This window comes from Pan troglodytes, chromosome 15 (genome assembly GCF_028858775.2).
Source record: "Pan troglodytes isolate AG18354 chromosome 15, NHGRI_mPanTro3-v2.0_pri, whole genome shotgun sequence".
NCBI classification, from domain to species: Eukaryota; Metazoa; Chordata; class Mammalia; order Primates; family Hominidae; genus Pan; species Pan troglodytes.
In genome coordinates, this window is record NC_072413.2 from 68,978,726 (window position 1) to 69,000,259 (window position 21,534).

At 34.9% G+C, this 21,534-nt stretch overlaps 1 protein-coding gene across 10 annotated transcripts in view; it reads left to right on the plus strand.

Moving 5' to 3' along the window:
• Positions 1 to 21,534, plus strand: part of PCNX1 (pecanex 1) — a 202,490-nt gene that overhangs the window by 87,925 nt on the left and 93,031 nt on the right. For 3 of the 10 annotated variants that reach the window (XM_016926278.4, XM_016926279.4, XM_016926281.4), the window contains exons 8-11: positions 292 to 476; positions 14,154 to 14,244; positions 16,019 to 16,076; positions 17,504 to 17,721. In XM_016926278.4, coding sequence (XP_016781767.1) covers positions 292 to 476; positions 14,154 to 14,244; positions 16,019 to 16,076; positions 17,504 to 17,721 — 552 coding nt within the window. The remainder of the gene's footprint in view (positions 1 to 291; positions 477 to 14,153; positions 14,245 to 16,018; positions 16,077 to 17,503; positions 17,722 to 21,534) is intronic. The other 7 variants (XM_016926280.4, XM_063793627.1, XM_016926282.4 and 4 more) reach the window with 5 other exon arrangements.

Below are 21,534 nucleotides of genomic sequence, written 5' to 3' on the forward strand. Positions count from 1 at the left end.
TTTCCTTACACTAGAATTTAGTTGGCTTGAGGTGGAAAAAAGTCACAGATTGACCAATTTACATGTACATTTAATGTTGACTGCATTTGTCTCTGCAAATCAAATTTGTAAGGACCAGAAGATTTAAGTTGGCAATGTAATCTGTATATTTTGCAAAGTTTGTTGGCGCTTTCTTAGGTTATGTTGAAAAAAAGTGCCTTTTTGAAATCAGTTTTCTATGTTGACTTCATTCTAGGTATTGTTTTCTCTTTTCTTCCCTGTAATGTCTCCCCAATCCATGTTTTTTCCTAGCCTTCAAGATGGTCAGCAAGGCCAGCAGTCCACAGCCCAGGTCAAAGTCCAGTCCCGCCCCCCTTCCCAGGCTGCAATGCTCAGTGCTAGTGCCTCCTTGCTGGTGAGAAATGGGAGTGTCCACTTAGAAGCATCACATGACAATGCATCTGCTGTAGGCGGTAGCAGTTTGCACGATGAACTTGGTATGCAGGCCTTATGTAATCTTGATGATACAAAAACTTAAATGCAGCAGATGATGGGTAACGATTGCAGTTCTTTTTTGAGATAGTTTCATTTTGGAACTATGCATAGGAGCACTTTTTACATAGGATTTACCCTATGTGTTAGGAAAATGTGACTTTTTGCTTTTTCCTTTTCTGTTTCTCTCTACTCTTATTCTGCATTTTCTTTTGGTCATGTCCATTTTTAATAGGTAGTTAAAGTGTTAATATATGTTCACACTCAATTCTGTTTTTCCCAGGCATTTGTACCATGTAGGAGAAAACGTTGACTTTTTTTTAAAAAAGTTTCTTACTAAACTTTAATTTCTTTGAATATTTTGAATGTGCTTTAGGAAAGGGAAAAGTGCTTTCTAATTGTCTGCCACTATAGAATCTTTCTTTAAGATATTCTATATTTCACACTATGTTCGTCATCTGTAGTAGGTTTTATTTTAATTCAAAATACAGTACTCTAAGGACATCATGGCTCCATACTAATATCACATAATAACTTTATAAAGTTTATTTCTTGTTCTTGTCAATATATCTATAAACATATAAATTATTGAATAATTAATTCTCAGAAGTGTGATATCATTAAACATCAGTGATACATACCTACTCAGATATCTGTCTTATGCATTATTTAAGGGTGATACTTTATGTTACTTTGGTTTCTGTGTCTCTGTATAATCTAGCTGTCTTGTTCTCAGAATACAGGTTAGTAATGGTTTAAGTAAATATAATGAAGAAAATCTAGTTATTCAGAAATAATTCACTTGAAAGCATTTACTCATTGTGATTTTGTTTATTCATGTTATAATTGCTTTTTACTTATAAAGATGATAATCCAGTTACTGTTTTAACTGGAAGGATATGAGGTATAAGTTGCCCAAATTAGGATTTAATAAAATTTTATATGCTACCTATTCATTGACTCTTTTTTCTATTTTGTAAAAATGCTGAGTTGTAGAGAGGTATTAAGTACGTATGCATATCGATGAAAAGTGTCATCTTCAGATCTCACAGACACTTGAAAATGGTAATCTAAGATATTTATAACATTAGAATGTATGGTGATTTCTAAATAAAATGAGAAAGCAATAAAACATTTTAAATTTGGAATGCTTTTGCTTTTGAGTTTGTAATTTGTAGAGGCAAGAAAATTTATAAGGAGGCTGCTTGAGGGAGAATGAGGTAGACTCCAGTTTAGCTACTTGTTTTAGTTGTAAGCAATACTTCTTCAGTTGTAAATATATTCAGTTATGTAATAACTTTATATTGCTATTTCTCTTTGCTCAACCCAAAGGATTTTTGTGAATCTGCAAATATAAAATTACAGTTACCATCTCATTGTTCATTGGCTTTATAGTAGTAGATCAGCTAAAATAAAAGGCTTCATTTTAATCCCTTTCAGAGTTTTAGACTTAGATCAAGCATAAAATGAAACAGTAGATGATTTTCCTCCATAAGAATTCTTAGTTTGCTCAAAAAATTTGTTAAGCAAGCTTTAATGATAAAGTCTCATTCTAAATCCACATGCCAATTATTGAAAATACTTACATATGAACTGCCTTTCCAGTTCTGAAGATTGAAAAAACCTCTTCTGATTGGAGACGACTTTAGCATCTGTTGGTGGATATTCAGGATATTCTCTTGTAATTTGGATTTTATCTTTTCTGTTAACTGCCACCTTAAACTAGGTCTTGCTCTATCGTATTTGAATGGTGCCAAATTGAATACTTAGTAATAATTAGCACAAAACAATCAATGGAGTGTATACCTGTTCCAATGCCTATAAAGTTGGCCAAAAAAGATTCTGAAAATGAACTGCAACTGAACTTAAAGGAATTGGTAGAGAAGCTAGAATAGTTTTGTTGTGTGGTTTAATTTTCTACTTGATTTTAATTAGCAGTGAATTATGTGAATGAAAATACGTGAATGAATTTGGGTACTTTATACTCAAATATGTTAAAGTTAGCTATGATATTCCCTAAAAGTGGAGTATTTACACAGGATTGCTTCCTTCCAAATTTAGCTTCCTCTATTAAAAATTTTTAACCAGTTTTTACATGTGAAGGTATATGCATATGCATAATTTGTTTATATAAAGCATACATACATACACACTCATACATGTTTGAGTGCATATGTTTGTGTATGTACATGTACGTATGCTGTTGTGCATTAAAAAAAACTCTGAATCAGACATTGTTTAATTCTAAGCCTAGATAGTTTTCCTAAACTGTGTTTTCTACATCTTTATTTTGTGGTGTCACAATAGGTAACCATATTCATTTCCTGTACTAAACCCTGAGAATCCTTATTTCTCTGGCATTTTAAGGTTACCAGAGAACATCAGACATCATGGAAAAATTCACTAAAAATAGTATTATGAGGATTTTATTAGTAGCTTATTAAGCAGAGGAAAAAGTACTTGTATCATCTGTATTCAGCAAGCAAAATTGTTAATCATGATTAATTTTATAATTTGAATTATAAGTGGCTTAATTTAAAAGGAAAAACTTAGGCTGGGCTCGGTGGCTCATGCCTGTACTCCCAGTACTTTGGGAGGCCAAGACGGGCAGATCACTTGAGGTCAGTAGTTCTAGAGCAGCCTGGCCAAAATGGTGAATCCCCATCTCTACTAAAAATACAAAAAATAGCCTGGCGTGGTGGCACGTGCCTGTAATCCCAGTTACTCAAAAGACTAAGTCACAAGAATTGCTTGTATCTGGGAGGCGGAGGTTGCAGTGAACCAAGATTGCGCCACTGCACTCCAGCCTGGGTGACAGAGTGAGACCCTATCTCAAAAAAAAAAAAAAAAAAAAAAAAAAGGAAAAACTGACATAGTTTTCTTTCTTATTTATAGCTTTCATTTCCATGTGTACCTAATTAAAAAGAAATTGGGTTCAAATGACTTAAGTGTTGGATGAGTTTTGGAAGTTAACATCTTTGGAAATGATATTTCTATCAGAATTTCTCAAATTCTTCAATGTAATATGTTGCTCTTTTAAAGACCACATATTAAGGGTTAATTTTCTTCTGATTGGTCTTTTGTTGGAGTTGCTATTTGTTGTTGATTTTATACTGTTTTCTGAATTAAACTACAAAAATTCTAAATAAAACAAGCTGTGACTTAGTAGTGCCCAGATTAAGTCACACAAGAGACTGAATCAGGTAGCCTTAAAGTTCTGTTTTATATCTGCTAATCTTTTCTATAGAATTTGGCACTTACTTCTCAGTTACTAATCCTAGTTTTCTCTTATAAATTAAGACTAATAAGTTGATGCAATGATGAAACTTGCCATTATAGCTGGTAGTTACACTCTTAATTTGTAACACAACATCTCAAACAAAATGTTCTAGATGAGATCAGATAGAACAGGAAACATTGCCTGTGGTTTTTTCTGTGTATGAAATTAGTGGTTGGGGTGAGGAAATGCTTTGAAAGTGTATATGAAGCTATTATTTTGTCTTTATGTGAAAAATTTAAAAATCACTGTTACAATGTTGACAAGAAATGAGGACAAGAGTTCTATATTTATCAAGACGTAATTACAAAGCATGTATATATCATGAGTAGTATTTCTCTGATTAAGACTTTCTTAATGTATCTGATTTTTAAAAAGTGATGCTTGAATTGATTTTCCTTATGTTTTCTTTTGTTTTATTACTGTGTAAGGATTGACAAAGGAGGTATTCTTTGAGGTAATCTGCTTTACTCTAGAGCTTGTTAACTTGAAAATGTAGTTGGCTGTAGGAGAATTATTGAAGGAAACCTGGCAACATTGCTCTTCCTATTAAGCAGTTCATAGCAGAAATATAATTTGGAAGCTTTTAAATTTTCTACTTTAAAAAGCAGAGACTCAGGTGATCAACAGTACTTTTAGTGACTTTTATTAGAGTTAGTCTTGGTGTTTTAAAAAAGATTGTATATACTACTGTAGCATTTTGGGCTATTAGTACTTGTCCTTGTTACTATTAACACAGAGTCAGAGGACTGTAAAGGATCTTAGAGTTAATATGTCAGTTCCTTATGTTATGGTAGATTATTTTCATTCATCTGAACAAAGAAGTTACATCCTTTTGCAGCAACCTTGATTTTGTCCTTTATTATTGTTTTGAGTACAAAAAAAAAAATAAATTCTATTCTTTGATCATTTTTGGGGGGTGAGGGGCAACAAAGTATATATAAATGAAAGTAAAATGTTTATTTTTATCAAAACAATAAAAATACTTCATTATATTTCAAAAGAAGAAGTATTAAGAGGTTTAAGGGCTATATTCTACTTTGTTTTGGTAAAAGTAGAATGTGCTTTTCCCATCCTTACAACAGAAATACAAGTTGACAAATACTGGAAAATACCATGAAGAAAATTAAGTCATCTACAATCTCATCACTAAGAGATATCCACTATTAATATGTTGTAATTTATTCCTTCCAGTCTTTTAAAATGTACATGTGTATATGCACTTAAAAAAATAGAGTTAGGATCATGTCATGTGACTTTTGTGCTACTGTTTGAGTTTTATACCTTGCTTTTTTCACTTAGCAGTCTGAACATTTACTCATGTTATTAGCTGTCCCTTGATTTTTTTTTTTTTTTTTTTTTTTTTGACGGAGTCTCACTTTGTTGCCCAGGCTGGAGTGCAGTGGTGCAATCTTGGCTCACTGCAACCTCCGCCTCCTGGGTTCAAGCGATTTTGCTGCCTTAGCCTCCCGAGTAGCTGGGATTATAGGCATGTGCCACCATGCCTGGCTAATTTTGTATTTTTAGTAGAGATGGGGTTTTGCCATGTTGGCCAGGCTGGTCTCGAGCTCCTGACCTCAGGTGATCCACCCACCTCGGCCTCCCAAAGTGCTGGGATTATAGGCATGAGCCACCATGTCCGGCCTCTTTGATTTGTTTTTAAGTGGCTGCATAATGTTTTGTCACTTAGATGTATGTGAAAGGCAGTACAATATAGTGGACTCTGGAGCCAAACTTCTTGGCTTCAAATCTTTGCTTTACCAGTTATTAACTATGTGATCTTGGGAAAGTTATTGTCTTGTCTTAAGCCTCAGTTTCCTCATTTATCAAAGGATGACAAAAATAATGGCTACTTCATAGGTTTATTGTCAGGATTATATTTATTAAGCATACAATTAGAACAGTGCTTGACAATTGTAAACTTGTTATATAATCATCTTTGTCATTATTGATAAAATATTATATCATTATTTAATCAGTTAACTAACCCCATTGTTAGTCTTCACACTGTTTCCTGATATTTCCTATTGTAATGAACACTGTGCTGAATGTCCATTACATAAGCTTTAGTGTACAGCAGCTGTGATTTTTTTCTTAGGATAAATAATGTTGAAATGGAATTATCAGTCAAGGGGAATATACATTTTGGGGGCTTTGATATATACTGTTAATGGCTTTATGGAAAGCTCTAGTTTATACTTTATCTGGTAGAGTTTGGGAGGATCGCCACAAATATTACAAGTTAAAAGTAAATCTAGATGAATTTTATCTACTCTTATTTTCATCCCCTGGATAATGCTCAGAAGTTTATCACTGTTATTGTAGGACGACTACTAGAATATTATTTCAAATAGTTTTGGGTGCCTGAACAGCTCTAGGAATTTTACAGAAACTTACAGGGACAGGTTGAGATATTTAATTTGTCTCTTGCTAGTATGTTGTAAAGAATTCATTGAATCACTAGACTAGATTATCTGCTTTCTAACATTAATCATTCTTAAGATTCTAAATTAAAGCTGGTTAGTATATGCATTAGTTGGAATATATGCTAGATTCTTTCAAGGAGAGACCCTTCCAAAATCATTGAAATGAAAGAGAAGTTTCTATTTCTCTCATGAGAACCATTGGGAGTCTAATGGGATCTATTTCTGTCATGATGGATGAATGATGTTATCTTTCACATGTGGCTTTCTTGCCTTGTCCTAAGTGCCTGCTGTAGTCGTTGACATTTTCCAGCAAACAGGAATGAGGAGAAAAGGTCAAGGACATCTAGCCTTTATCTTCCTGATTCAGATTTGGAAAACATGCCTTTCGTTTTCTCCCACCTTTCATTGGCCATACATAATCATGTGACAACTTCTCCTCGTGGGAGAGGCTGAAAAATGTCTCTAACTAGGTGGACAGAAGCCCAGCAGAAATTCAGTGAGGGGAAGATTCCGTTCAGAGGAACACAGAAAATACTCTTGGCAGTGGCTGTCTTTGGGTAGTGAGGAACTTTCTTTTTATATACTACTTTTTAATTTTCTGATGAGTAATAATTTTTAAATGAAACCATGAAACAGAACGGCAAATACCAATGTAATTCCCCCAAATCTTAGTATCTGGTAGGAATTTCACTGTTTGCTGCTACATGCTCATCAGACTCTTACCTGGTCAGTCTTTATTTTCTTGTTTCTTCATCAATTTTATGGATATATAATTTAGGCACAATAAATGGCATCTGTTAAATGTATACAATTCAAGGAGTTTTAACAGATGTGTATACCCGTCAGATACCTTAATCAAGATGCGAGTGTTTCTGTCACCTTCAAAAAATTCTCTGTGCCTTGTTGCAGTCCATCTCTCTGCTGCCTCTGGTCATAGACAACCACTAATCTGCTTTCTATCATTATGATTTCCCTCTTCTAGCAGTTGATATAAATGGAGTCATATAGTATACAGCCTTTTGTATGTACTTTTCCTGTAGTGTAATGCTTTTTGAGATTTCATCATACTGCTTGCATGTGTGAGTAGTTCTTTCTTACTGCTGAGAATTCCATTGTATGAGCAGGCTGTATATTGCTTATCTGTTCACCTGGCGATGGTTGTGTTGTTTCCCGATTTTGGCTGTCGTGAATAAAACTTCTAAACTGTCTTTTTGAAAAGAGTTCTACATCCCCACCACCAAGTCCCAGTAGTTCCCTTTCTTGCCAACATTTGCTTTTGTTGGCCTTTAGAATTGTAGACATAATGGGTATAGAATGGTAACTCATTGTGGTTTAAATTTAAATTTCTCTTATGACTAAAGATAGTAAGCCTCTTTTGATGTGCTTATTGGCCACATACATATATATCTTCTTTTGTGAAGTGTGTCCAGAAATTTACTCATTTTAAAAATCGGGTTGTTGGTCTTCTTCTTCTTTTTTTTTTTTTTTTGAGACAGAGTCTCACTCTCGTTGTCCAGCCTGGAGTGCAGTGATGCAATCTCAGCTCACTGCTACCTCTGCCTCCTGGGTTCAAGCGATTCTTCTACCTCAGCCTCCCAAGTAGCTGGGATTACAGGTGCGTGCCACCATGCCCAGCTATTTTTTTATTTTTGCATTTTTAGTAGAGACGGGGTTTTGCCATGTTGGTCAGACTGGTCTCGAACTCCTGACCTCAGGTGATCTGCCCGCCTCAGCCCCCCAAAGCGCTGGGATTACGGGCATGAGCCACTGCGCCCAGCCTGGGTTGTTGGTCTTCTAACTGTTGAGGTATGAGTTCTTTTGATATTTTAAATACAACTTATTTGTCAGATACAAATTACAAATATTTTCTCCCATTCTGTGGCTTGTCTTTTTGTTTACCTGACCAGTCTTAATGTCATCAGTATCGTTATCATAGATTATTTTGCCCAAGTAGGAAGAACTTGTCTTTTTGAAATAAAATGTGAGTGGATAATGAAATCACAGCAAAATATGAACTTGTACATTCACTTTTGGAAAGTTCAGCTGATTTGGGGATTAGCAAGCAGGAGTGGAGTTTTTAACAATTAATTAAGGCATGTTTTATTAACTCAGAACTAGATAATCAGATAGCCATGTCAGTAAAATATATCAGTATGTAAATCTCACTTATAGTTGCCAAGCAATAGAGATATCTGTCTTTCCTTACCAGTCCCCAAAGCTGTCTTCTAAACCAGACTTTCTTCTTATACCTACCTTTTCCTTATCCTTCTGATTTAAAAAGCTAGAACAGCATTGCACATACAAAGAAAAAAGACTTGTTCTAAATATTGAAACTTGAAGTTACAAGGACATAGTGACCTGATTTCCATTGTATCATGAGGATTAAAGAAGTTTTTGGAGCCTAAGATTCTTGGTCTAGGACAGGTGTTAGTAAACCACCGCCTGTGGGCTAAGTCCAGCTCTATACCTACCTGTTTTTGTAAATAAATAAAATTTGTGTTTATGTTCTGTCTTGTCTTATGCCTGCTTTCATGTTACAGTTGTAGACTTGAATTGTTGCAACAGAGGTTATCTGGCCCATGAAGCCTAAAGTATGTATTATCTGGCCCTTCACAGGAAAAGTTTTCTGACCTTTTTATTTCTCCCCTAATCTAGGGAGAAACAAGTCCATTAACCCAGGGGTCCCCAACTCCCAGGCCATGGACTGGCATGGATCTGTGGCCTGTTAGGAACAGGGCTGCACAGCAGGAGGTGAGCAGGGTGTGGGGAGCGAGCATTTCTGCCTGAGCTCCGCTTCCTGTCAGGTCAGTGGCAGCATTCAGTTTTCATAGGAGCATGAACCCTATTGTAAATTGCACATGCGACGGATCTAGGTTGCCCACTCCTTATGAGAATCCAATGCCTGGTGATCTGAGGTGGAACAGTTTCATCCTGAAACCGTCCTCCAATCCCCTGGATCCATAGGAAAATTATCTTCCATGAAACTGGTCCCTTATGCCAGAAAGGTTGGGGACCATTGCATTAACCAGTAAGCAGCAATATAGTGAGTAATTTCTGTGTGGGTAAAAACCGAGTCACCACTTATGATTATAAGGGGGGTGCTATCCAAGAAATTAGAATTGATCTTAAAGGCCTTCTCTTTAAAAGTATAATATATTCATTGAGATTGCATTATGAACACAATGCTATCTCCATCAGATTATTTCTTGAATAACATTTCTATTATTGAGTACTTCAGTCATATAGAATGTATATGTTCCCCCAAATGTCTTTTAAAAACTCACTTTATACATTTACTGCCCATACATCTCTCTTTGTTCTTATAGCCCCTCTCTGCCCTATGAGTAATACTTAAAAAAAGAGAAGTCAGTGTAGACAGTGCATCAGGCTTGGAGGACACAGAATGAAGGGAAGGTTGGGGGAGGTAGGTGGTTAAAGAAGAAAATTATCCAAGAAATTTAAGAGACCTCTTTTGTTGTTGGTACTTGGAAGATTAGAAAAACGCTATGGATGATTTGTTGTTCTAGTAACCACCTCCTTCCAAGATACATATAGGTAACTTTAGAAAAATGAGTGATGTCAAGAATGCAACAGGCTGGGCACGGTGGCTAACACCTGTAATTCCAGCACGTTGGGAGGCTGAGGCAGGAGGTATCACTTAGGCCCAGGAATTCGAGACCAGCCTGGGCAACATAGCAAGACCCCCATCTCTACAAAAAAGTTTTAAAAAGTAAGCCAGGCACTTTTTAAGTGCCTGCAGCCCCAGCTACTCAGGAAGCTGAGGTGGGAGGATCACTGGAACCTAGGAGTTTGAGATTGCAGTGAGCTATGATTGTGCCATTGCACTCCAGCCTGGGTGACAGAGTGAGTCTCTGTCTAAAAAAAAAAAAAAAAAAAAAAGGTTGGGGGGAATGCAATTGGAGTTTCTTAGGTGAGTACTGTTCTTAAAATTCTTGATGTACTCAACTTCGTTTTGTATGGTGAGGATTTTTACTGATAGGGTAAGTTAGAGAATCCCATTCATTTCCCATGTCTTTTATCAGTGTCTTGTGAATGTTTATCAGAATTTGCCTGCTGCACCATTCATGGCTCTAGGCAAATGCTTCAAGTATCCTTGGTGTTAAGTGAGTATCCAGTTTTACTCATCTTCCTGTTGCTCATCACTTATTCATTGACCTATAGTTGTTACTTTGAAATATTACTTCAAAAGAATGGTTGTGTGTAATTAACAAATTTTATGAACAATAACAGTCACTATTGAGTATTCAATAAGACTGCTAAGAAATACTAGGTATCTTAACTTTTTTTTTTTTTTTTTTTGAGGCAGGGTCTCACTCTCTTGCCCAGGCTGGAGGGCGGTAGCATGAACACAGTTCACTGCAGCCGCAACCTCCTAGGCTTAAGTGATCCTCCTACCTCAACCTCCCAAGTAGCTAGGCCCATGGGCACATGCCACCACACCCAGCTAGTACGTGTGTGTGTGTGTGTGTGTGTGTGTGTGTGTGTGTGTGTGTGTGTGTGTAGAGATGAGGTCTCACTATGTTGCCTGGGCTTGTCTTGAACTCCTGGGCTCAAGCAGTCCTCCCACTTTGCCTCCCAAAATGCTGAGATGTACTGGCATGAGCTACTGCACCTGGCATATCAGCTTTTTGTGTATGTGTCTTTAGAGATGCAGTCCCTTGGCCAGTATAATTTTTACAAGTCTGAAATTTCAGTTTCTAATCGTGTTTATTTTGTTAGTAACTGATTTTTTTTTTCTACTTAAGTCATGACAGAGGCATTCTATCAGGTATAATTAATTGGTCACAGTTGAATCATGATGAGATGGCTTAGTTTATAATCCAAATTCATGTGTGAAGGACATATTTCTTTGCTCTGCTTTCTACTCTGTTTATTAGAAAAAATTAGTATTGAAGTATTTTTCTTAATGCAGAATAATATTAAAATAGGGGTATTATAACGGCATATTTTACTTCAGATCTAAAGTTTAAATATGATGGTTTTAATCTCAAAAGAAATAGTAAAATTGCCGTGTATGCCAAGAAAACTTGTACAAATTTAACGTAATCTTTATAAACCAATAGTAATATATATTTATTTCTGGTTGGTTATTTTTTAAGCTGCCTTCAGTAGGATACATTAGCACATTAAATTACATTTAGTAATTTCTTTTTCTGGTGTGTTTATCTTCAGAGTAAAATTTGGTACTTCTAAAGTACATAGACTTGTTCTTTTGGAGTGAAGTTGGGACTACACCATGAGGCCTTATTACAATGTTAGTTTGTTCTGACAAATGCCATGCGTATTTTTAAGAACCTAAACATGCTTCTGAAGCTTAATAGACAAAAGCCTCTTAAGGAAAAAAAGAAAAGCACTGTTGAAGTCATGTACTTCTGTTAAAATCATAGCCTCTCTTTTAGACATATTTATGCTTCTGCTTACATTTTTAGATTTTATTACTTGTTAGTAATTTGGATAGAATCATTCAGAGTTGTAAATTCAGGTAGTAATAGAACTACTCAATTTTTCCAACTGTCTGTTTAGAAAAGCTTTTTTTTTGCATTCTTTATGTTTATTTATTTAAAATGCAACTATTTCTATGTAAATTTAATATTAGATATTTATATATAAAAGACAACATGGTAGTATAATGACATCATATTCTTTTACTGTTTCATTTGAAAATTACAAAGATAATATCTTTAGTTGATTTTGTTACAGATACGTATTATTTTTAATATACCAAGAACAGAACTTATATATTAATAAAAATCCTTTGGAAAGCTTAAATGCTGAGAAATACTGCAACAATTTAAGTTCTATTGAATACAGAATTAACTTATTTCTAAAATATGTATAAATTATGTTATGACAATACATTTATGCATTCTGTTCTTACTGAGTTTCATATGCAGTAAACAAGCCCTCTTTGCTCTTTGTTAATCCATGATTTAGTCATTTAATGTAGTTAACAATAGTTCTGCATTTATGTAATCCATGATTTTGACCAGATATTTTTTTCTCTTAATCTAAGTTTAATTATGATAGCAGCACTAATCATTGATTATCCAATAAATGAATACAGAACAGAGCATTAAAAACTGCAATTAAAATTTTTTTAATTTTAAGTGAGCCGGTATTTTTAATTTTTTTTTCGGTAGCAACTTCTGTAATTCACCCTACCACTTTAAAAAAACTTTCAGTGATACATCTATGAAGTAGCCAAGTTGACGGCTTGTATCATTTCATTTTAGCTCATTAATCCAGTTTCTATTAGAGATGCTAAGGATGAATGACTTATGACTAAAAGATGGGGGTGGGGAGTGTCTTAAATAATTTACATGCTGAATAACCTTGAAAAAAGACAGCAAATGACCTGAGCATTTCACAGAAAACCTTTTTTTCCCTAAGTTATCTCAGGAGTATATTATTTGACAAAAAAAAAATGTGGCTACAGAAAACAGCATAACTTTTATGATCCATAGAATGTACTCAAATAATTCAAATTGTTATTTTTTTCCTGGTTCTCGTTGTTTTAAAGAATGAAGTAATGCTTGAGATGTTCTGTAAACTCTTAGTCATATTAGTACATTATGGAGTCCTTTTATTAGCATTTTTTCAAGTATTTCACTTAAATAAAAAGCCCTTATTGCACACTCTGCATTGTAGGCATGGGAAAATCTGACTTTTAGCCTTACCATCAAGTCAACATTGACCTTTAAGATTCCTGTTTTGGCCGGGCGCAGTGGCTCACGCCTGTAATCCTAGTACTTTGGGAGGCTGAGGCAGGTGGATCATGAGGTCAGGAGATCAAGACCATCCTGGCTAACACGGTGAAAACCTGTCTCTACTAAAAATACGAAAAATTAGCCGGGCGTGGTGGCGGGCGCCTGTAGTCCCAGCTACTCGGGAGGCTGAGGCAGGAGAATGGTGTGAACCCGGGAGGCGGAGCTTGCAGTGAGCCGAGATTGCGCCACTGCACTCCAGCCTGGGTGACAGAGCGAGACTCCATCTCAAAAAAAAAAAAAAAGGATTCCTGTTTTTAACCTCTTTAATTCCAGCTAATAAAAACCTCATAAATGCTCAGAAAGCAACCTGGACTAGACCAAATGGTTGCAGAGTTGTATACCTCATTTCATTGCCTTCGTGGAAATTTATATTAATTAATTTATGCTCCCTTTTCATCACCGATATGGCTACCATAGATCCTCAAAGGGGAAGAATACATCTCAGGCAGTATGTAGAGTTTTAAAATTCCATTATTAGAAATCATTTTATATTATAAAGTTCATCTTAAGAGAATTCAAAAAATCTGTATTCATTTGCAACATTTGCAACCATATGATTTCTAAACCTTTTATCAGTTTCATAGTGATATTTGGCTGTAGCAATTGCTGTTTCTAAATTTTTCATAGCGCTCTTGTGGTAGAAACATACAACAAATAATGTTCATTAAATAATATAATTTAATTATCACCAACAATACTAGCTCTTTCCATTCACTGACCTTTCTTAGATACACTTGGACACTTTTCTTAAGAAACACAGCTCAGAATGCAGTCACATGATTTTGTGGGCATGTAGTTTGAGCTATTCCAAATTTAAGAAGCTTTGCAAATGGGTACTCACCCCCTGCAAGTAGTTGTCAGGTGATTTTTAAACATTAAATTCATTCATATGATCACCTGAATAGAGAATCTGCCGTGGGAAAAAGAAAAAAGAGATTGGTATTGCAAAGCTGACTTAAGTCCCTTCCTTTTAATACCTGATTATGTATGTTGATGTTTTACCCTACTGTCCAACGTTCCTTTTCAACTCACATCTTGCTGAATTACATGCAGATCATTGTTTTAAAAATATTTTTTTTAAAGTTTATGGTGTATTTTCTTAAGATGTAGAAACTTATGAAATTTAGTATATCATGAAGGAAAAATTCTGAGTATTCTAATGGATTTTTAAAATAATCATTTATTTGCTAGGTAAGTTCTCTTCTACGCTGTATGAGACTGGTGGCTGTGATATGTCACTTGTGAATTTTGAACCAGCAGCAAGAAGAGCATCCAATATCTGGTATGTGTGAAGTCATATTAGGAGTGTGTGTACTTTCATATGTTTGCCATATTTAATGTTTTTAAGCCTAGAACTATAAAAGTTAATTTTTTTGTTTTTTATAATTTGTTTAATGTTGTTAATTGACAAATAAAAATCATAAATATTTATGGCATACAACCTGATGTTTTGAAATATCATATACATTGGCTTAATTGAGCTAAAATTAACATGTATTACCTCACATACTCATAATCTTGTTTGTGGTGAGGACACTTAAATCTACTCTCTTAGTGATTTTCAAGTATACAGTATGTTGTTAATTGTAGTCACCAGGTCAGATATAAAAGTTATTTTGAAAACATCTTTATATTTACTCTAATAATTTGTCATAGTGCATTTGTTTCTAAAACCTTAAGGTAGAATTTTTTTTGCTATGGAAAAAAGAAACTATTGTTTTTAAAACAAAAGCTATTCTGTGTTTTAAAAACTAAATCGAGATATTCCGAAGATCTTACAGTGGCACAGTGTTTTCCCACAGTGTCAAATTTAATTGTATTTCATTTTCTCTATATATTGTATAATGTATAAAAGCTAATCAGGACTTACTCTTCATGTAAGTTCTTACATAACTAAGTTCAAACCTATTGATTCTCTTTCTTTATGTAATTTTAAAATTTTATTTCCTTCTAAGTGTTTGGTCAAGTACCTTTTTAAATAATCAACTTTCATTTTGTTTAAAATTTCTTTTACTGGCTTTAAGGAAGTATTTCTTAAAATATGTCTCATACGTTACCTTTAGCTTCTTTTTTCCCCCATCTGAAGGAATTTGTAAGATAATGAAGTCAGGAGAAGAGCAAATAAATTAGAAATCTTGATCATATAACATCAATTATATTTTTAGAAGGTGTTAACATTTTTGTTTTCTAAAATTTTGATCTTATTGCTTATTTATTCAAATTGCACTTTGAAGCCTATTCTTGATTAATTAGTTTTCTTTCCCCTCAAGAGTTACTGATTCTTATTTTAGGACTTCTGTTTAATGATGGATCACATCTGTTTAAATGTTAGACATCTGTGGGCTGTTTACTTATTTTTTTGTTTTGAGGGACCATTTAAAGCAATAAAATCTTGCAGTCATTTAGCTCCACATGCTGAAAAAGTAGAACATATAGATAACCATGCTCTTTAAGCTCCTTTGGTCTAGTTTCAGAATTCACCCTCTCAAAAAATTATTAAATTGTACTGTTACCCTGATTCTGTAACAACGGAAACAGTAGGAGGAGGGAGGGATAGAAATGCTGTTACCATGTTTAATGTAGTTCAAGAGAACAATTCCTTATACTATAAATGTGGTAAAGCCTCAAGTTTTGAAATCCAAACATGACTGAACTGTGGAAACTGACTTATGTTGTAGGTTATTACATTATAGCTTAAGTTTATTGTGTCTTTACTGGTTCCTGGCAATATGTTTATTGCTTTCTTTGCATTATCTGATTTAAACACTTTCACAAGAACCTTGTGATACAGATACTATTGTCATATGTTACTGAAGAGGAAACGGAAGTATGAAGAGGGTAGGTAACTTGTCCAAGATCTCATTCAGTGGAAGAGATTTGAATGTAGTCACTGACCCAGAGTCTATGCGCTTATCACAACTCTAGGAAAATGCCATTTTGCATTTTGAAGTTAACATGGAAAAGTGAAGATATGTGAATCTCATCTGAATGTTAAAGGATATATTTTTCTTTCTGTTTGACAAACTGTTTGTTCCCTATTTTTTATTTTATTTTAGTGACACAGATTCTCATGTATCCAGTTCTACCTCAGTTCGATTTTATCCACATGATGTGGTAGGTTTTTCTTTATTTTTACAACATGATAAATTTTCAGATTAAATCTGAAATATGTATTTATATAGATAGCTATAAAAGCCATAAAAATTGATGAAGTTACACAAAAATTTTTTGAAAACTATGGCAAAATCACTTTGCTGTCCTCCAGTGGCTCTCTTTTTCTAAGTCCTTTGATAAGAAACAAAAGTACAAGGTTCAGAAACCCTGGCATAGAGTATTTTAAAAAGTATTTTGGAAAGTATTTGTCAATGCTTAGAGATAGAAATGGCTGTGTTATATATAGGAAGTAAATTTTCTCAACTATACCCAGATATGTGTTTGAAAAGTAAAACCCTCCCTACTTTTTGGCTATAGTGTATTCCTGGAAACTGCATAGGAAAGCAAACATGGGAAGATGATTGTTTTATTGTTTTCTACTTTTAAATGGTATGGGAACCTTGAGATAGCAAAATGCTGCCTAGTACTGTGCCAAATACAGTCAACTTTTGATGCTTTCTGAGGAAAAGAAAACTGGTAAACTGATGGATGGATGAGTTGAAGTTAAATATAGTATAGTAATTTGTATAGCCTCAGGTGAGCAGCTTGCCAAAACAAACAAACAAACAAACAGGGGTGAGGGATTTGGAAATATAGTAACAACAATGATAAGAGACTATGGGAAGAAATGAGAGTTGCTGCCATCAGATCCAATGCAGTGGAGCTCAGATTTAACACTGATAATGAGGTTCAAAGCTTAAGGAAAAAAGACTATAAATGTGAGAAGAGAAGCCACTAACGATTCACAGTAAGTGGTTTTAGTAGATTGGCTAGCTATACAGTTATAAAATCTTAAGGTTTTTTCTTAAGCATTCCCTGAGAAAAATCTTAAGATTTTAAACACTTTTCTAATCAATTATTTACAATAGGTTTATTGATTAATTAACTTTGTTTTAGTTCACTTCCTATTGTCACCTTCTATAGTTTCTGGTAATCATAACATATTCATAAAGAGTAGGCTGGGCGCGGTGGCTCATGCCTGTAATCCCAGCACTTTGAGAGGCCGAGGCGGGTGGATCACGAGGTCAGGAGTTCAAGACCAGCCTGGCCAAGATGGTAAAATCCCGTCTCTACAAAAAATAGAAAAAGAATTAGCCGGGCATGGTGGCAGGTGCCTGTAATCCCAGCTGCTTGGGAGGCTGAGGCAGAGAATTGCTTGAACCGGGGAGGCAGAGGTTGCAGTGAGCCGAGATTGCACCACTGTACTTCAGACAAGACTCTGTCTCAAAAAAAAAAAAAAAAGTGTATGAGAGAATAAAATTAAAGGGCTTAGATAACTGATAAGCTAATTGAGTAACTGTTGAATTATGAAGATATTTTATTTTGAATAAACATATTAAATAAATATTGAAGATATTTTAAGCCTTTCAATGCTGACTTTCTTTTAGCTCTCTCTCCCACAGATTCGATTGAATAGACTATTGACCATTGATACAGATTTGTTGGAGCAACAGGACATTGATCTAAGCCCTGACTTGGCAGCTACTTACGGCCCAACAGAAGAAGCTGCCCAAAAGGTTAAACACTATTATCGCTTTTGGATCCTACCCCAGCTGTGGATCGGCATTAACTTTGACAGACTCACACTTTTGGCCCTGTTTGATAGGTGAGATTATAGTGTGATATTAATGATACTTGTGGATTTTATTTTTAAGATGAAGTGTCTTTAATTACCCACTGAGGTTTTTACCTGGTTATCATGTTGGGAAATGTTTTCTGGTTTTGTCCTCTGGAGATAAAACTTAAGGTAATGGGTTTCTAAACAGTGACTATCTTAAATCCATTAAAAATGTTTTGGTTGCAACTTCAATATCTTTTACAAAGAAATTATTTTTGTTAATCAATGAGACTCATACAACTGCTACTCAAAAGCCAAAGAATATGAGTTTTGATGATCTTTAAGTTACAGGTAATATGATGCAAAGTTCTATATAACAGTTATAAGAGGAAACTTCTGTTTCCCTGTTTCTTAACACTACTATCTTAATGGCAAACACAAACTTGGTGACCAACAGCTGTTTCCAGTCAACATGGAGTAACAGGATTGGATTTATCATCTCATGTGAAACAACCAAAAATAGACAAAGTACATGAAACAGTGGTTTTCAAGACATTGGAGATGAGGAAAAAAGGACAGTGATTCCTGAGAGATGACAACAAATAACATGAGCCCTCCAATTGCCCCAGCTTAATGCTTTGAGAGAGTTTCTAGGCTGCAAGACAGGGAGGGAGAACTGAAGTAGAGTCCAGCCAACTTCCTGAGTTAAGGAGATAGAACTGAGAGTCCAGGGAGACTATGGCAGTTAGAGTCCACAGGACAGACTGTCAGAGAGGAGAGAGCTGCTTAGAGAGAGAACCTTAGAGATCTGCATTGAGTCACCTTGACTGTTTGGCAGAGTATGGATATGTTCCTGTATGTGAGGAAACTATTTGAGGCCAGGGAAAGAACCATGTGAAAAGGAACAGAGGAACAGTTCCTGGCAATCACACAGCACTGGGAATAGTACATGTCCCTACCAGCCAGATTGGAGACATTTATGGTTCATATTTTATGGTGCCTTGTGTAGAATACTCAGGAAGATCTTTAAAAGTGGGGAATAATTACCCCTAGCAGGAGCACTACTTCACACCCACCTAACAAGTCATAAAACCAAGACCTGAAGGGATCAAACTGTTTCCAAGTAACATAAAGTCTAAGAAGATTTATGGAAATCCAGAAATACCCAGCACCCAACAAGTTAAGATTCACAATGTCTAGCATTCAGTCAAAGATGACCAAGTGTGCAAAGAAGTGAGAAAACGACCTATAACAAGAATAATCAGTTGAGACCAAACTGTAGCTTAAATAGATACTAGAATTAGCAGACAAGGACATTAAAACAGTTATAACCGCTTTCCCTATGTTTAAAAAGTTAACTACGGACATAGAAGATACTTTTAAAAGTCCCAAATCAAACTTAGAGAGTTGAAAACTATAATCCCTGAGACGAAAAATATACTGGATGGGATTAATGGTAGATTGCACCTTGTAGAAGAAAAGATTATTGAACTCACTCGAAGGCATAATAATGGAAACTATCCAGAATGAAACAGAAGAGTCCACTGTCCCCAGTGAAAAGAATATAAAAACAAAATGAGAGAAAGCTGTGGGACAACTACAAGAGGAAACAAGGAGACAAAAGATTTTGAAGAAATAAGGAGACAAAAGATTTTGAAGAAATAAGGGTGGAGAACTTTCCAAATTTGATGAAAACTATGAATATACATTCAGGAAGCCCAGTGAACCTCAAGCATAAAATGCTTGAATAAAACTACACCAAGGCACACAACTGCTCAAAACCAGTGATAAAATTGTTAAAATTGCAAAAGAAAAAAAGAGGAGCAAGGATAAGGAAGACATCCTTTTTATTGTTGGAAATAACGAAGTGAAAAGACAGTAGAGGAGCAAGGATAAGGAAGACATCCTTTTTATTGTTGGAAATAACGAAGTGAAAAGACAGTAGAGGAGCATCTTTAAAGTACTGAAAAGAAAAAAACCCTGTCAACCTACAATTCTATACATAGCAAAAATACCTTTTAAAAACCAAAGTGAAATAAAGACATCTTCAGATCAGAAAAAAATGGGAAGAATTCTTATGAGCAGACCCACACTACAAAAAATGTTGGAGGATGTCTTTCAGGCAGAAGGAAAGTGATCTCAGATGGAAATATAAGTCTACCCAAAGGAACAAAGATAAATGGAAATGGTAAGTCACTATATGGATAAATGCAAAATATTTTTTCTTATTAATTAAATCTCTTTAAGAGGTAACTGTTTAAATGAAAATAACAGTGCTTCGTGTGGTTTATAACATGTAAAAGTAAAATTTATGATAATAGCATAAAGGCAGAGGGGACAAATAAAAGCATACTATCGTAAGTTTCTTGTATGTGAAGTGATATATCATCACTTTGAAGGTAGACTGTCATAAATGTGTATTGTAAACCCTAGGCTGGACGCCATGGTAATCCCAGCACTTTGGGAGGCAGAGGCAGGAGGATCACTTGAGCCTAGGAGTTCGAGGCCAGCCTTGGCAACCTAGTGAGACTCTGTCTCTACAAACATATTTTTAAGAATTCTTACCAAAACCTACTGTAAGGCAATCACTAAAATAACAAAAGAGTTGTAGCTAATATGTCAAAAAGGAGATAAGATGGATTATAAAAATTACTGTTAATCAATAAGGTGGAAAAAGATCAAAGAATAGATGAGACAAATAGGAAACACATGACAAGATGATAGAGTCAGAAAAAGTCAGAAATTGGCAGATTAGATAAAAAAGAACAACACTCAACTCCAAGCTGCCTACAAGGAAGGTACTTTAAATATAAAAACAGAAGACAATGTGGTGGCTCATGCCTGTGACCTCAGCACTTTGGGAGTCTGAGGTGAGAGGATCTCTTGAGGCCCAGTTTTCGAAAGCAGCCTGGGCAACGTAGACCCAGTTTCTACCAAAATAAAATAAAAACAAATAGGTTAAAAGATGGAAAAAGATATACCATGCTAACATTAACAAAAGGCTTATTGTACTGGCTGTATTAAAGTCAGGTAAAGTAGACTTCAGAACAAAGAATATTACCAAGGATAAAGAAGCCCATTTCATAGTGATAAGGAGTCAATCCACAGGATTTAACAGTCCTAAATGTTTGTACACCTGAAACAGAGCTTCAGAATTCATAAAGCAAAAGCTAATAGAAGTGGAGAAATAGACAAGTCACAGTTATAGGTGATTTCAGCACTTCTCTTTAAATAATGGATAGAATAATTATTTAGAAAATCAGTGAGGATGTTGTGAACTTGAACAGTATTAGCAACCAACCTAAATTGGTTGCATTTATGGAACACTGCATCCATAACAAGAGAATATACATTTTTCTAAGTGCTCACAGAACATTTACTAAGATAGATCACATTTTGAGCCATAATACAAGAGTTATTAAATTTTAAAAGGTCCACTATCCAATCATACATAGTGAATTAAATGGTAAATTAATAACAAATAGAACCTTGGAAAATTCCCAAATATTTGGAAACTAAACACTTCTAAATAACCCATGGATTAGAGAAGATGTCAAGAGAGAAATTAGTATTTTGGGCTAAATGAAAGTGAAAACACACCGTATCTGAATTTTGGGAATGCCACTAACTTGCAGTACTTAGGAAAATTTATAGCACTAAACACCTAGATTAGAAAAGAAAGGTCTCAAATCAGTAACTTCACCTTCCACTTGCTAGAAGAACAAGACCACATAAGCCCAAGTAAACAAAAGAAAGGTAGTAGTAAGGAACAAAACAATTCAATGAGGAAACAGAGAAATAATAAAGAAAATCAAGGAAATGAAAAGTTTGAGAACATCAATTGTATCAATTGATACAAAT